General features: G+C 32.0%; 1 protein-coding gene across 1 annotated transcript in view; it reads right to left on the bottom strand.

Moving 5' to 3' along the window:
• The window catches only part of LOC117173407 (39S ribosomal protein L22, mitochondrial), a 74,718-nt gene that overhangs the window by 39,902 nt on the left and 20,586 nt on the right, over nucleotides 1-14,230 (bottom strand). The window contains exons 2-3 of the mRNA XM_033361953.1: nucleotides 7,892-8,076; nucleotides 6,958-7,171 (exon numbers count right to left, since the gene is read on the bottom strand). Of these exons, the coding sequence (XP_033217844.1) occupies nucleotides 6,958-7,171; nucleotides 7,892-8,068 (391 nt within the window). The 5' untranslated portion in view covers nucleotides 8,069-8,076. The remainder of the gene's footprint in view (nucleotides 1-6,957; nucleotides 7,172-7,891; nucleotides 8,077-14,230) is intronic.

Genomic DNA, 14,230 nt, shown 5'->3' with positions numbered 1-14,230 from the left:
TTTTGAAGCATATCGTGACATGTGATGAAACATGGGTGCATCATTACACTCCCGAGTCCAAGATGGCGAGTAAAGAATGGCGAAGGAAAGACGAAGCTGGTCTTGTGAAAGCGAAAACTCGTCTCTCAGCCGGTAAGGTCCTCGCGACCGTCTTTTTCGACTACAGAGGAGTGTTGCTCATTGATTTCCTACATGATCGACGTACGGTTAACGCTGCCTACTACTGCCAGCTGTTGGAGGCAGCAAAAGCCGCTTACAGAAGCAAAAGACGCGGTAACCCCATCAGGAACGTCATCCTTCTTCATGACAATGCCAGGCCACATAGGGCGGGTGAAATGAAACAAAAACTGGAGGATATGCATTGGGAAACCCTTGAGCATCCTCCATACAGCCCAGATTTGTCAGCCTGTGACTATCATTTGTTTGCGCCCATGAAAGATGCACTTGCGTGAAGGAGACTATGTAGAAAAATAATCAATAGTATTTTTGTATTGTTTGTTAAATTTTCAAATGTATAGTTTCATTTAGTATAATTTCTACTGCCTCTTCTTCAAAAAAACAAAATAATATTGTTTATAGACAGTAAATTTTAATTGCAAAATGACTATTTTTTCCATAAAAAATGTAGCCGCTAAACATATTTATTATGATACAATCACAATTTATATCAATTTAAGAGTACATCTTATGCATCTACATATTTTCTTGATGCAAAATGTATGCAAATGATTGATTCATTCATTGAAAATAATAATTTTAAAAATCTTTAGTATAAAATTTTTATTATATATTTTTAAGTATTCACCGACTGATTATCGGCTATTCGATGGACTTGTTCCATGGGAGAAGAGTGCGGGGGCAAAGTAGTTTTGGCTGGCGCGTTCTGCGGGTTGAGAGGCATGGGAGGATCGGGCAATTTACGTCGGGAGAGCCGTCTACAATGAGTTTCTCGAACTATACCCGTGCCGCATCTAGGCTTATAATATCTTTGGGTATAGTGGGAAAGTGGTCGGTCGTTGACCGTTGCCGGAGATGGTTGTTTTGTGGTAATTGTGGTAACTTGTGGTAATTTGTGAGTTTTTATGATCTTTGTGGTGGCGTTTTTTTTATCGCGCCAGTGGTTTTTCCTCGATTGTACACCATCTGTCGACATGTTTGAATTAGCACGCCCTCGAAAAGGATTATAGGATTAGTGGCTTCGAATCGCGAGGCGCTAGTGGAAGTGGGTTCTGTTTATTTAAACAGTCCTGGAAGTTTCTTAGTAATTGAACTGCCGATCGTTGGACTTGGAGAGGTATGGTATCTAAATACTTGAATATTTGCTTTGGGCCCTTAATTAACATCTACCTAGTGAAAATGCTAAACTTCTGCTGGATGGTGTGAGTCATGCCGGTATAGTATTTATAAACGAGGCTTAGAATCCATTTGGCGGTTAAATTGAAGGATGACGCCTCATTAGAGGTTAACCCAAAGTCAAACTCAAGTAAATATGTGAACTTGAATATCGTCCGGAACGGTAGAGCAGAGCGCACATATGCTTCAACTTCCCACTTTTAACTTTGATTCACCCGCTATCCCGATCCATTTGCTGCCATTTGCTTATTTTCCTGTCCTTTACTTTGATTTCCGTGTAACTCCCTAATATTCCCGCTTACTGTTTTTGGCTTTTTTCTCTCCCCTTAAATTAACTCATGCTGGGGCTCAGCTCAGTTGGAATTTAATATTATGGTTTAGTTGGAAAAAGAGATTTAGTTGAGATTGTGGTAACAAGAGTGTATACACGCCCCTGCTCGTCCATGGTTCGTGAGGTTGCTCACCTAGCTGGTATGACGTAACGTAAAGGCGGCGTACTGTGATGCGTGTAAGCGGTGTTTTACGTATAGTCTCTTCCTATCTCTCTTATTAGTATTATTCTACTTTTAATTTTTGCGGGAGTGGGCACCCATGGAGGAGAATAGCACTTAGTTCTGTAAATACGTTAGTCATGTATTTAATAGGTAAATTTTGTATAGTGTGTTAGTCATTATTGCCTGAGTCTGTAGGAAGGGCGGGTACCGGTTTTGATTATGATCTCAATTGCTTGCTGTCAATTTTGATAGTAATGATAGGCTAAAGGAGTTTCTGGGCAACTGTGATCTACTATGGTATAGTCTCAGTGCTAATTGAGTTTTTTTTCGCAGGTTTTCTTCTGACCTAGGCGCTATGCCCTGTCACACCCCGGTGCAGCATGGGGCCCTCGGACGTCGTGGTGGCCCGGGAGCTGGGGCGCTCAGGAGTAACGTCGGTACGCAAGGTCGCGGTGCGGAAAGTCTCCTGGATGAGGCAGAGGATACTCGAGCTCCCTTAAATACGACGCTACCCCCTCGTAACTCTTCCTCTCCTTCTAGGGGCGGGCGCGGGATGGATATAGTTGAGAGAAGGCGAGGATCTTTTACTCCCTCCCCTGAGGGGGCATTAAGGCGCTGCGGATGGACTCGAATAATGACAATCAGATAGTGGAGGGTATCTCAAATTGTATGCAGGCCACTCATTTAACTTACCAGGGGGGTGCTAAGGAGTCGCGTGAGGAATACCCGGAGAACTTTCTTCAGTGGACCAGGCCGGGTGGTTCCCCCCTCCTTTTGTATCCGGATTCACCCCCCCCCCCACTTTCCATGGTGTTTCTGGAGAGTACGATTGTGGGGAAGAAGTTTGTCTTTTCCTCTTCTGAGTTTTCCGCAATATTAGGATTTCCAATGACACATTTAACTTATCTCCTGTGATCCCTCCCCCGAGAAGGTGTTTTTTTTGGCAGAGGTTTAGACACGCATCGGATCAATGCAGGGCTTCTCGCCCGATATGTAAGTTCTGTGCGGGTTTCCATAAAACGGAGAGTTGTCAGAATAGACTCAGACCGCCTCTCTGCTCAAATTGTCGCAGCCAGCACTTGGCTTCATCGCATGATTGCTCGGTCTACGCGTATGAATTTGAGGTTATGAGATTCCGTTTCTGGAATGATTGTGGGTATGATGAAGCAGAGAAAAGGCTGGAAGAATCGGGCATCTCTCGCCCTAGGGTCCCGGCATCTTCGACACGCTCACCAGATCTCTCTTCCTCTGCTCCCATTTCCTCTCCTCAGCGAGAAGAAGGTCGGGCTTCAATTAGTAGTCGCCCTCTCAGTATCTCTTCGTCGGTCCTAGACCTCTCTCGCCGCTCCCAGGACTCGCTCAAGGACTCAGTCCATGATCCCGCGGAAATCAACACCCAATATCCCAAACAAACCGGAGCTGCTCGGTCGGGTTTGGAGAATGAGAGGTCCTCTAACCTCATGGTTACGGACATGGATTTCAAAGGGCTTTAGAGATGAATGATACTCTTGTTACTTAAATCCATAAATAAACATTGCTGGGATAAATATTTAAAGAACCAGTGAGTCCGTTAAAGGCCTATAAGGACAGAACCTTGCAGGCCTTTTACATTATTGTCAGTCATTTATATTTAATCTAATTTGTAAGTGGAGTCAATTGGACTGATTAAACTTGACTAGATAATTGAATACATTAAATCACTTTGATTAGATTGAATTATTAAAATCTTACTGGAACAAATTTTAATTAAACTAAATAAATGAAACAATTAAATCAAAATTCTATTAAAGTAACAATCCTTATTATCACGTTTTGATGTTTAAAACTTTGTAAGGCGAATCAGAATTGATTTAAAGTTCGACGGAATATGTCAAAGTGGAATAAGGATAGAAGTTTAAAATTCCGTTATTCTTTGGTGCAGGAAATTTGGTGTGAATTGGTGCGAGTATCTGTTGTGGTTAGTAATCCCTCGTTTTATCTCAATTTATATGTTAGACGAAATTGCTAAATTGTTAGATGAAATTGTTAATTGTTAAGGGAATTTGTAAGACGAATCGGAATTGAGGAGTGGATACGGAAAGTGAAGTTGTTTTAGAAATATTTAAAGGACGAGTTAATCCGTTAAAGGCCTATAAGGACAGAACCTGTCAGGACTTCTACATTATTGTCAGGTATTTTTGTCAAACTTAATTTGTTAATGGAGTCAACTGAATTAAATTGATTAACTTAACTAAATAATGGAAAATAAATGAAATCATTTTGATCAGATTGAATTTTAATTAATTATAACTGGATTAAATTGTAATTAAATTAAATAATTAAATTAAAATTCCGTAATTCCAAGTTTTGTTGTTAAACAGAATTTGTAAGACGAAGCGTAATTGACTTAAGCTAACTAAATAATTGAATAAAATAAATTATTACGATCAGATTGAATCTTGATTAATTTTAACTGGATTAATTTTAATCAAACTAAATTAACTGAATAATTGAACCAAAACTCTATTAAATTAACATTCCTTATTTCCAAGTTCTGGTGTTTAACAGAATTTGTCAGACGAAACAGAATTGATTTAGAGTTCGACGGAATATGTCAAAATGGATTGAGGTAAGAAGTTTAAAGTAATTCGTTCTTCGTTATTGATCCTTTGATTAATTTAATTTCAAACAGTATTTTGGATAGGGACATAAAATCATCTACTGCAATTGTAGTGAATTTCTGTGGGGGTTAATAATCTTCCGCTTTATTTCAAACTTATATGCTGCATGGTATTATCGCTGTTGTTAAAGTTTTCGTTTTATGCCCAAATTTGAGTGTATGATGGAACCCTTAAGGGGAATTAGAGCTGATTTATAAATATTTAAAGGACGAGTGAGTCCGTTAAAGGCCTATAGGGCAGAACCTTGCAGGCCTCTTACATTACTGTCAGACATTTCTATTAAATCTAATTTGTTAACGGAGTCTTTTGGACTGATTAAATTTAACTAAATAATTTAATAAATTGAATTATTTTGATTAGATTGAATTACTAAAATTTTACTGTATCAAACTTTAATTAAAATAAATAACTGAAATATTTAAATCAAAATTCTATTAAAGTAACATTCCTTATTTCCACGTTTTGATGTTTAAATCTATGTATACCGAATCAGAATTGACTTAAAGTTCTACGGAATATGTCAAACTGGAATAAGGATAGAAGTTTAAAAACAGTCATTCTTTGGTGTAGGAAATTTGGTGTGAATTGTTGCGAGTATCTATTGGAGTTCATATTCTTTCGTTTTATCTCAAATTATATGTTAGATGCAATTGTTAAGGGAAGTGGAGCTGTTTGAGAAATATTTAAAGGTCGAGTGGGTCCATTATAGGTCAATAAGGACAGAACCTTGAACGCCTCTTACGTTATTGTCAGATATTTCTATCAGATTTAATTTGTTAATGGAGTCGATTGAAGTGTTCAAATTGATTAAATTATTTAATAATTGAATCATTTTGATTGGATTGAATTTTGACTAATGCTACCTGGGTCAAAGTTTAATTAAATTAAATAAACTAAACAAATTAAATAATTGAATCCAAATCCTGTTAAATCAACATTTGCTATAACCAAGTTTCGATGTTTAACAGAATTTGTAAGACGAATCGGAACTGAGCCAAAGTTCGACGGAATTTGTCAAAAGTAATAATGACAAAAATCTATAAGTTAGTTATTCTTTGACACAGAAAATTTGGAGTGAATTGGAACAAATATCTATTGAGGCTAATAATTTTTCGTTTTATCTCAAATGTATAGGTTAGATGGAGTCGTTAAGGGAAGTGGAATTTTAGAAATATTTAAAGGACGAGTGAGTCCGTTAAAGGCCTATAAGGACAGAACCTTTCAGGACTTCTACATCATTGTCGGGTATTTTTGTCAAGCTTAACTTGTTAGTGGAGTCAATTGAATTGAATTGATTAACTTAACTAAATAATGAAATAAATTAAATCATTTTGATTAGATTGAATATTAATTAATTTTAACTGGATTAAATTGTAATCAATTAAACAATTAAATAGGAACATTTCAATATTCATTGGATACATGGCTTATTGAATCTAAGAGGTCACAAGCAAAGAAGAAAAAGAAGAAGGGTATAGTGGGAGTTAAGGGTACCACTTTACTATCAACTAACATTTCTAATGGGTTGTGACTCTCTATTTCTCTGTGCTATACCCATCATTTACATATTTTTGATATCCTAATGATAGAAATGTATAAGAATTAAGGAGATAATTAAGGAAAAATACTTAGGATTAAAAATAATAACTCTCCAAAGACATTACTGTTAATTTTAAAAACAAATTCACTTCTTTTTTAAAAGCGCGCAATTCTAAATCTGCCTGGGTTACCGTAACCCACGTGTACTCCGAGGGTTAAAAATTTTTTGGATGCCTCAAGACTTGTGCCCCACAAAAAAAATGCCAATTCGAATTAAAATTAAAATATATACCTAAAACATTCTCTGATATACTTCCATTGATTGAAATTCTAGACATTCTATCAAAGTGGCTAGTCAAATAATTTGAAATTGAAAATATGTACTTGGAACACTATTTTCAAGAAATGGTAGCATCAAATAAATAATATTAGACAAAAACCCTTGTATATGCTAGGGTCTGCAATCAACATGCAAGAGGAAAAAATTTAATTTTTGTGAAAATGACCCATATTTAAGATGCCTTTTTTTTACTTAAAAATGTAAATAATGTTTTAGAGCCTTCTTCATTATAAAATAAAGATAATTAGATAATGCTAATCAGAACAAAAAACCAGGAACATTACTTAGAAACCAACATGTTTTCCTGGTCTCCAGCAAAACCCATTCTTTCTCTTTAATTGTGTTGATTAAAATTTAAATATTAAAACGTGACAATTTCTTAATTTAAAAGTTCCGAATTGTACGTTATGCATCAACGCAGAGACAGTTTTATTTATAAAATTTAAATATTAACAATTTTCTAGTTTTAAAACTTTACTGCTTAAAAATGAATGTTTACGAAAGGATTTTTATCCTTTATTTATTTTGCTTCTGTTTAATTACTTGAAAAAAATAGTTAAGTTTTACTCACAAACCCACAGGTTGCTCTTAAATTCCACGTTGTGATCCTTCACAGCCATTTCTTGGGCTTCTTCGATTGCTTCTTTTACAAAAGCTCCACCTTTTTTTAATACGAAACTTATTTGCTTAAGAGCTTCATCGACAGACATACCCCGTACCAAATTTGCCACATACCACATATTCTTCGGACTGTATTTTAAATGTCTTTTCACGTGACAAACGAACTGAAAATAATATTTTTTTGTAATTCAATCGTTTATTATTTTAATTTGTTTGGAATAAATACAATATTGGAGAAATCCAGTTACAAATTCTTATAAATTTTGTATGACTTTTTTTAGCGCTTCCATATTTCACGGATTTTAATTTTAAGCATTTTCAAATTTTAAAACTAAAATTTCCGACATTGCAATTGAGGGTCTGGATCGAGCAGCCGCTAGCGGCGTGGCCTGATTTGCCCAACTTACAATGATTTATTTCTTAAAAAATACACCAAACTCTCGCTTTCAGTCACCCCGTTCTCAGCCTTCCTAGGACAGCTGGCTCCCGGTAGTTTCTCAGGGGAGCAGGGCGAGCGGTTCGAATTACAATTGGAAGCGAGTCCACGAAATCAGTCCAAGGTTATTTGAAGGCAACCCCCGACACTGGAATAAAAGCGAGAGTTTGGTGTAATTGAATTTAGGGCCGAATTTTTTCAGTTTTTTAAGGACAATATTTAGACAATAATTTTACATGATCTCGAGCGCTGGGAGTTTCTCGATCCAAGAACTTCAATTGTCCTTTCAAATTTTAATTTCAGATGTTTTTGTAGGCAATTAAATTATCATACATACAAAATCTATCAAATACAGTTCCAAATACTTTGAAAAATTATTTAATAACTTTAAAACTTAAATGATTAAATTTACCAAATTTGGGACTTAATAAATAAAAATGATACTTACTGCAGGTCTTCTTTCTTCCCCATGAGCTTGAATAGGGTAAAATTTCTCGTTATGTTTTTCAAATCTGGTCATATAACCAGCTGCAATTTGCTTAGAGCTGGCTAAATTTGGTTGAAGGAATTGATTTAGAGGTGTCCCGCTAAGCAAGCCTCGCACACATTTCGTTAAACTTTGCATCGTGGCTTCTGAAATGCAAAATGCATTAATTTATAGAATGCATTAAGAAATCTGCATAGTTATCATTCACCAAAATACACTTAAAACATTCAACATTGAATAATTCTACGTTATTTCAAAATGAAACATTCAAATTTTCCCTTTTAAAATCGAAGACATAAGAAAAGAACAACTCTCATTTAGCAATGACAATTGTAAGGTTTAAAGCGTTGAAACAATTATAAGCATAATATGTGACATTGGATTTGAAGTGATTAAAATTAAACTTTGAATTTACAATTTCAAATCATTAAAATTGTTTAATTTTCAATATTCGGAATCACTTCAATTAAGAAATCCACTGCGAAGTACTATATGGATGTATTTATGTGCGCTCATTGTACAAGCACTTTGCTTCATCATAGGTATCAAATAAATTTGCTTTCACACAAAGGAAGGGTTTCCTGTAATAAAAGAAATAAATGTAGACACTTAATATTTTTCAAATTTAGGTTTCCGCCTTACCGAAAATGTTATTTTCAGAAAATCAGAGAGAATTTTTAACCGATGATAGTGTTATATTCCATTGTTTTAATCTCCTTATATAAACTATATTACCTTTTTTTAAACTTTATAAGTCACTATTGATTGATCATGAAATATCATCGAAGGTTCGTCAATAGTTCCATCGAAGCGTCTTACAGTGGGGCGAAATGAAAAAACGATGTTCAAAATAACCTATAGGGCACAATTCTTCATCGATTTTCAATTTTTTTAATTCAACATTAAATCTTCAAGAAATCTATTGAGGCCGATTTTTAATTTTTTAATTTTGTTTAATTGGTATAGAACAGCAAATCGCAAAAAAAGGTTGATTTAAAAAAATTTTCTGTTTTGATTCTCTGTGAAAATTTTTCTCAATGGTATCAGGCCTCAGGTTTTATGCAAAAGGGTCGATGGAAGAAAAAAATTTTGTTGATATGTCAAGTTATTTTTTATAAAAAAATATTTGCAAAAAAATATCCAGTATGATGGATTATGTTTTTGTGAAATATATTTATGCATAGAAATCGCTCGCTTAGAGCAATGAGGTGAAATGTGATCGTGAAACTGTGGTATCCAATATAATTTTTTTAATTTATTAACAATTATTATAAACAAAAGCATGATTTGAATAGTTTTAGGCAAAAACAAACCGAATTTTTTTCTGATTGTCAAGTCTCATAGCCTGTGATGCTCATTGATGTAGATATACATATAGATAGTGATTGTCATCCTGAAGCTCTCGAGCTATTTACTACAATAAATCGTTCTTGAAATTTGAACTGGAATTATGAAATTTCCATAATGGAAATTTGTTCAAATGATTCGTTCATACAAAGATCGAATGATATTTTAAGTCGAAAAATATCAATGAGCATCACTGGCAATGAGATTCAAAGACAATCGGAAGAAAATTCGGCTCGTTTATACCTAAAACTGTTCAAATCATACATTTGTTTATAAAAATTGTTGATAAATTTAACAAATTATATCAAATGACAAAAAAACATCAATGTACATCACAGATAATGAGGTTCGAAGACAATCGGAAAAAAATTCGGTTTGTTTCTGCCTAAAACTGTTCAAATCATGCATTTGTTTCTAATAATTTTTAATAAATTAAACAAGTTATATTTGATACGAATTTAACGTAATTCAACCCGTTTTTCACTGTACTGTAGTCTTGTGGAAATCCATTTTACGTCGCACCAAAAAACCAACGCTTATGAGCTGACTCAAAAGTGACTTTCTACGACCTACGGCAGCATCATGCCTGTAAACTATGACATTTTGTGTATTATAAAATCAAAAATATTATTCTCTCCTCAAGAAATTAATTTTTTCAGATAAATCTCAATGAAATTTCTGACATCGTAGTAATTAATCTAAGTAAAAAACAAATTAGGATACATGAAACTGGTTTACCATCGCAAACGCAAAACCGTTCAAAAATGGATTGAAATCTATTTCATTTTTTCATTTTTTTTAGATTAAATACAATCCAGTTTCTTCCTACACTATACATAATTTTTAATTATGTATTATGTATCAATATATACCTACTGTTTGTACTTTTTCCGCAAAAATTAGGAAAATTTGTCTAGAATTTTTTTTTTTTTTTAATTTTCAATTAGAATAAGTAACATTTTTAGTTCAAAGTAATACTTTTAACAAAAAAAATAACTTCCAACAACAACAAAACACTAACTTAAAAAAAATAATTACATTTTCAAACAAAGTGTTGAACTCTTAATCAGATTCGATAAAAATCAAATCAATCCTTTCTTCGACCGTCAATATAAATATGCATGTGTAATTTTTTGTAGGTCTTACGTTCTTCAATTGTTGAAAAAATATATAATAAACGAAAATTACTGAAAAAATTCGTTTATTCAACCTTTCGATGTTTCGGCATGACTGCGTGCCTTTTTTGAGAAATCTAAAATAAATTTATATAAGTACCAACAGTTTTTTTTACATTATAATTAACTAATTTGAAGTAAAAGAGATAAAATTCCTGTATTTTGTTCGAAGTGGGAACGAAAAAAAAACGATAAAAACTTCAAAATTGGAGAAAAACATGCCAATGTTATCAAGTCAAACATTAAAAATAAAAATAATAACAGTTAAAACTCCAATTTTGGTAACAAGTGAAAAAATAATGTTTTTTAAAATATAAAAGAAGACAAAAACCTCAAAGTTTAAGAGGTTTTTTAATTATAAGATTACATCCTTATGGAAAAGAAAACCAGTTCTATAATAGTTATGGACAGACGACGAACATATGACAAAGTAGAAATAGGACGTACATTAAGGCGGTAAATTCATTAGTACAAACTGAAAGCGTAATTGAAAGGAACCGCAAATGAGGAAAGCGCTCCAAAGCACTGGATTTTGAATTTAAACTTATTTCATGAAACTTTGATATATTTTATTAACATTCATAATTTCTGTCTGTAAATTAATAGAAATATTATGATATTTATTTATAAATATGGATTCCATTATTCGTCTTTTGTAAGTGTTTTTTTCTTTGACTAGAATTTTAATATTGTTGAAATCGAAATTAAAATAATGGTCTAAATTCCAACAAAGTTGTGATAGACCTGTATTCAAATTTCCTACTCTGCAATCTCTTTTATGTTCCGAGACTCTTGTTTTCAGTCTTCTCCCTGTTTCACCATTATATAAACTTTTTCACAGCAATTACATTTTATGAGATATACAATACCAGATAAATTATCAGTAGCATCAATATCTTCTCGATTATGTAAAATTTTTTTTAGAGTGTTATTATTTTTAAAATAAAAATGTATGTTAAATTTCTTTAGTGAATTTCTCAACCTTTCAGAGAGTCCTTGAACATACGTTAGCGCAACTTTTAAATCTGATTTATTATACGTGTCAATCTAGTTATTTTTCCTACTCAAACCATTACAGATTTCATGAATTCTTTCTTTAATAATACTATTTATCAAAGGAAGCGGATAATTATTTTGAATTAATGTGATTTTTATTTGGTCCAAATTTTCTTTTCTAAATTTTATATTACTTAACTTTACGTATCTATCAATTAAACTTTTTATTAGGGCAACCTTTTGACAATACAAAGGATGGGTATCAAAATTAAGATATCTGCCAGACCATGAACCTTTTTTAAACCAATTAGTAATCAAATTACCTTTTGGAGTTTTTATCATTTTTAAATCAAGATAATTTATTGAATTATTTTGTTCTAGTTCACATGTAAACTGTATGGATTTTTCAATGCTATTAAAAGTATTAATGAAATCATTAATTTTTTCTGTAGGAACAATAGCTAAAATATCATCCACGTATCTTTTATATAAAATGGGTGTGAAATTCAATTTGTTTAAAGCTCTTTTTTCTACATCTTATAAAACGAGATTCGAAATTATAGGAGACAGCGGTGAGCCCATAGGACAACCATTTAATTGTTTATAATATTTGCCATTAAAAGAGAAAACTGTGTTATTAAACACAATTCTAGTAGCGACTAGAAATTCATTTTTTGTTATTTTTGTTAAATTGTGTTTTTGTATTAATTTCTCTTCAACGCAATCCAATGCAAGATCTAATGGTACGAGTATGTTGCCAAACAATGGAACAACATCCAATGAAATAAATGAATGCGTTGGAGGAACTATAATCTTTTTTAATTTATCTTTTAAAATTCAGCTATTTTTAACCAAAGATTCTGTGTTTCCTGAAATCGGTTTTAAAACATAAGAAATATATTTGGAAAGGTTGTGTGTAGGAGAACCATTTGTGGATACAATTAACCTCCATTTTAAATTAGGCTTATGTACTTCTGGTAGAGCATAAGCTTTAGCTACAGTACTATTGTGCGTTTTTAATTTATATAAAGTTTGTTCATTAATTAATCTTTTTTTCTCTCATTTAGTAACTATATCGTTACATTTTCCTTCTATTGTTGGAACGAGACTAGTTTTAATATTTTTATACACAAAATCATTGTGACGCATATTTTTTACAGTCTCATTATATTTGTCTTTATTGGCTACTACCGTTATGTTACCCTTATCCGCATTTATAAAAAATACATTTTTGTTTTCTTTTTTAACATTTTCAAAAATTTTAATAGATTTTCCAAAATTCTTAAAGTTATTTATTCGATTATGATTTGAGATTAATTGAGTAACTGTTTTTCTGATATTAAGTTTTAGATCTTCATGTTCTACATTTTTCAAACAATTTTCTATATTGGCAACCATATTATTAATAGGTAATTTATCAACATTAAAAGGAACACCAAATTTTTCACCCAGTGCTAAGGTTTCAGCTACCTCATCAGAGATTTCAACAACTGAAATATTTTTGAAACATTTTTTTAATTTGAATTCTCTGTGTGGATTTTTTTATCTAGAAACCTGTTTTTTAATAAATTAAACTTATTGATACATTCCTGTCTCTTTTTATATTTAAGATTATTTAAACTTAATCCTTGTGATTCAAAAAACTTTATTGTCGATCCATCATTTATGAATCTTTGTATTCAATGTTTTAGATAATTTGAGAAATTACCCATATTTTTATCTCTTTAACTGTATTTTCAATCTCTATTTTTAAACATATGTTTGATAAATTAACTGTTGCTTTGTGTAACTTAGAAATTAAATTATGATTTAAATTATGTAAATGAAATTTGTTCATACAATGCTGTATGTGTGCCGGAACGAAGGCATTGTTTCTACATTTTATTAAGAACGAACGTTGTTCCTTAAGTATAACCAATCTTCTATTGGTGTTTATCCAATTCCCGATGTGTTTCCTCGCAGTGTCACCGTAATTCTCAGAGATGTAAGCTAAATAACCCATAGTGTCCAGAACGTTACTGACCTTGTTTATTCTTAATCAGATTCGATAAAAATGAAATCAATCCTTTCTTCGGCCGTCAATATAAATATGCATGTGTAATTTTTTGTAGGTCTTACGGTCTTCAATTGTTGAAAAAATATATAATAAAGATAATTACTTAAAAAATTCGTTTATTTAACCTTTCGACGTTTTGGCATCACTGTGTGCCTTTTTCAAGAAATCTAAAATAAATTTATATAAACACCAATAGTTTTTTTACATTATAATTAACTAATTTGAAGCAAAAGAGATAAAATTACCTGTATTTTGCTTGAAGTGAAAACAAAAAAAAAACGATAAAAACTTCAAAATTGGAGTAGAACATGTCAATGTTATCAAGTCAAATATTAAAAATAAAAACCAGTTAAAACTCCAATTTTGGTAACAAGTGAAAAAATAATGTTTTTTAAAATATAAAAGAAGACAAAAGCCTCAACATTTAAGAGATTTTTTAATTATAAGATTACATCCTTATGGAAAAGAAAAACAGCTTTATAATAGTTATGGACAGGCGACGAACATATGACAAAGTAAAAATAGGACATACATTCACTATTCTTTTTTAACAAAAAGTTGGCATTTTAATTTTAAAAAATTGGTATTTCCACTACAACAGATGAATTTTTAAATCAAGCAGATAAAATTTCGGTAAAGTAGTTAAATTTTCTGTTAAAAAATATTTAAGTTGACTTTTCACGATTAACGTTTGAATTTTTAAACAAGAAATAATTTTCTACGAAA

The sequence above is a fragment of the Belonocnema kinseyi genome, chromosome 5, assembly GCF_010883055.1.
Source record: "Belonocnema kinseyi isolate 2016_QV_RU_SX_M_011 chromosome 5, B_treatae_v1, whole genome shotgun sequence".
NCBI lineage: Eukaryota > Metazoa > Arthropoda > Insecta > Hymenoptera > Cynipidae > Belonocnema > Belonocnema kinseyi.
This window is presented reverse-complemented; position numbering and strand designations above follow the sequence as displayed.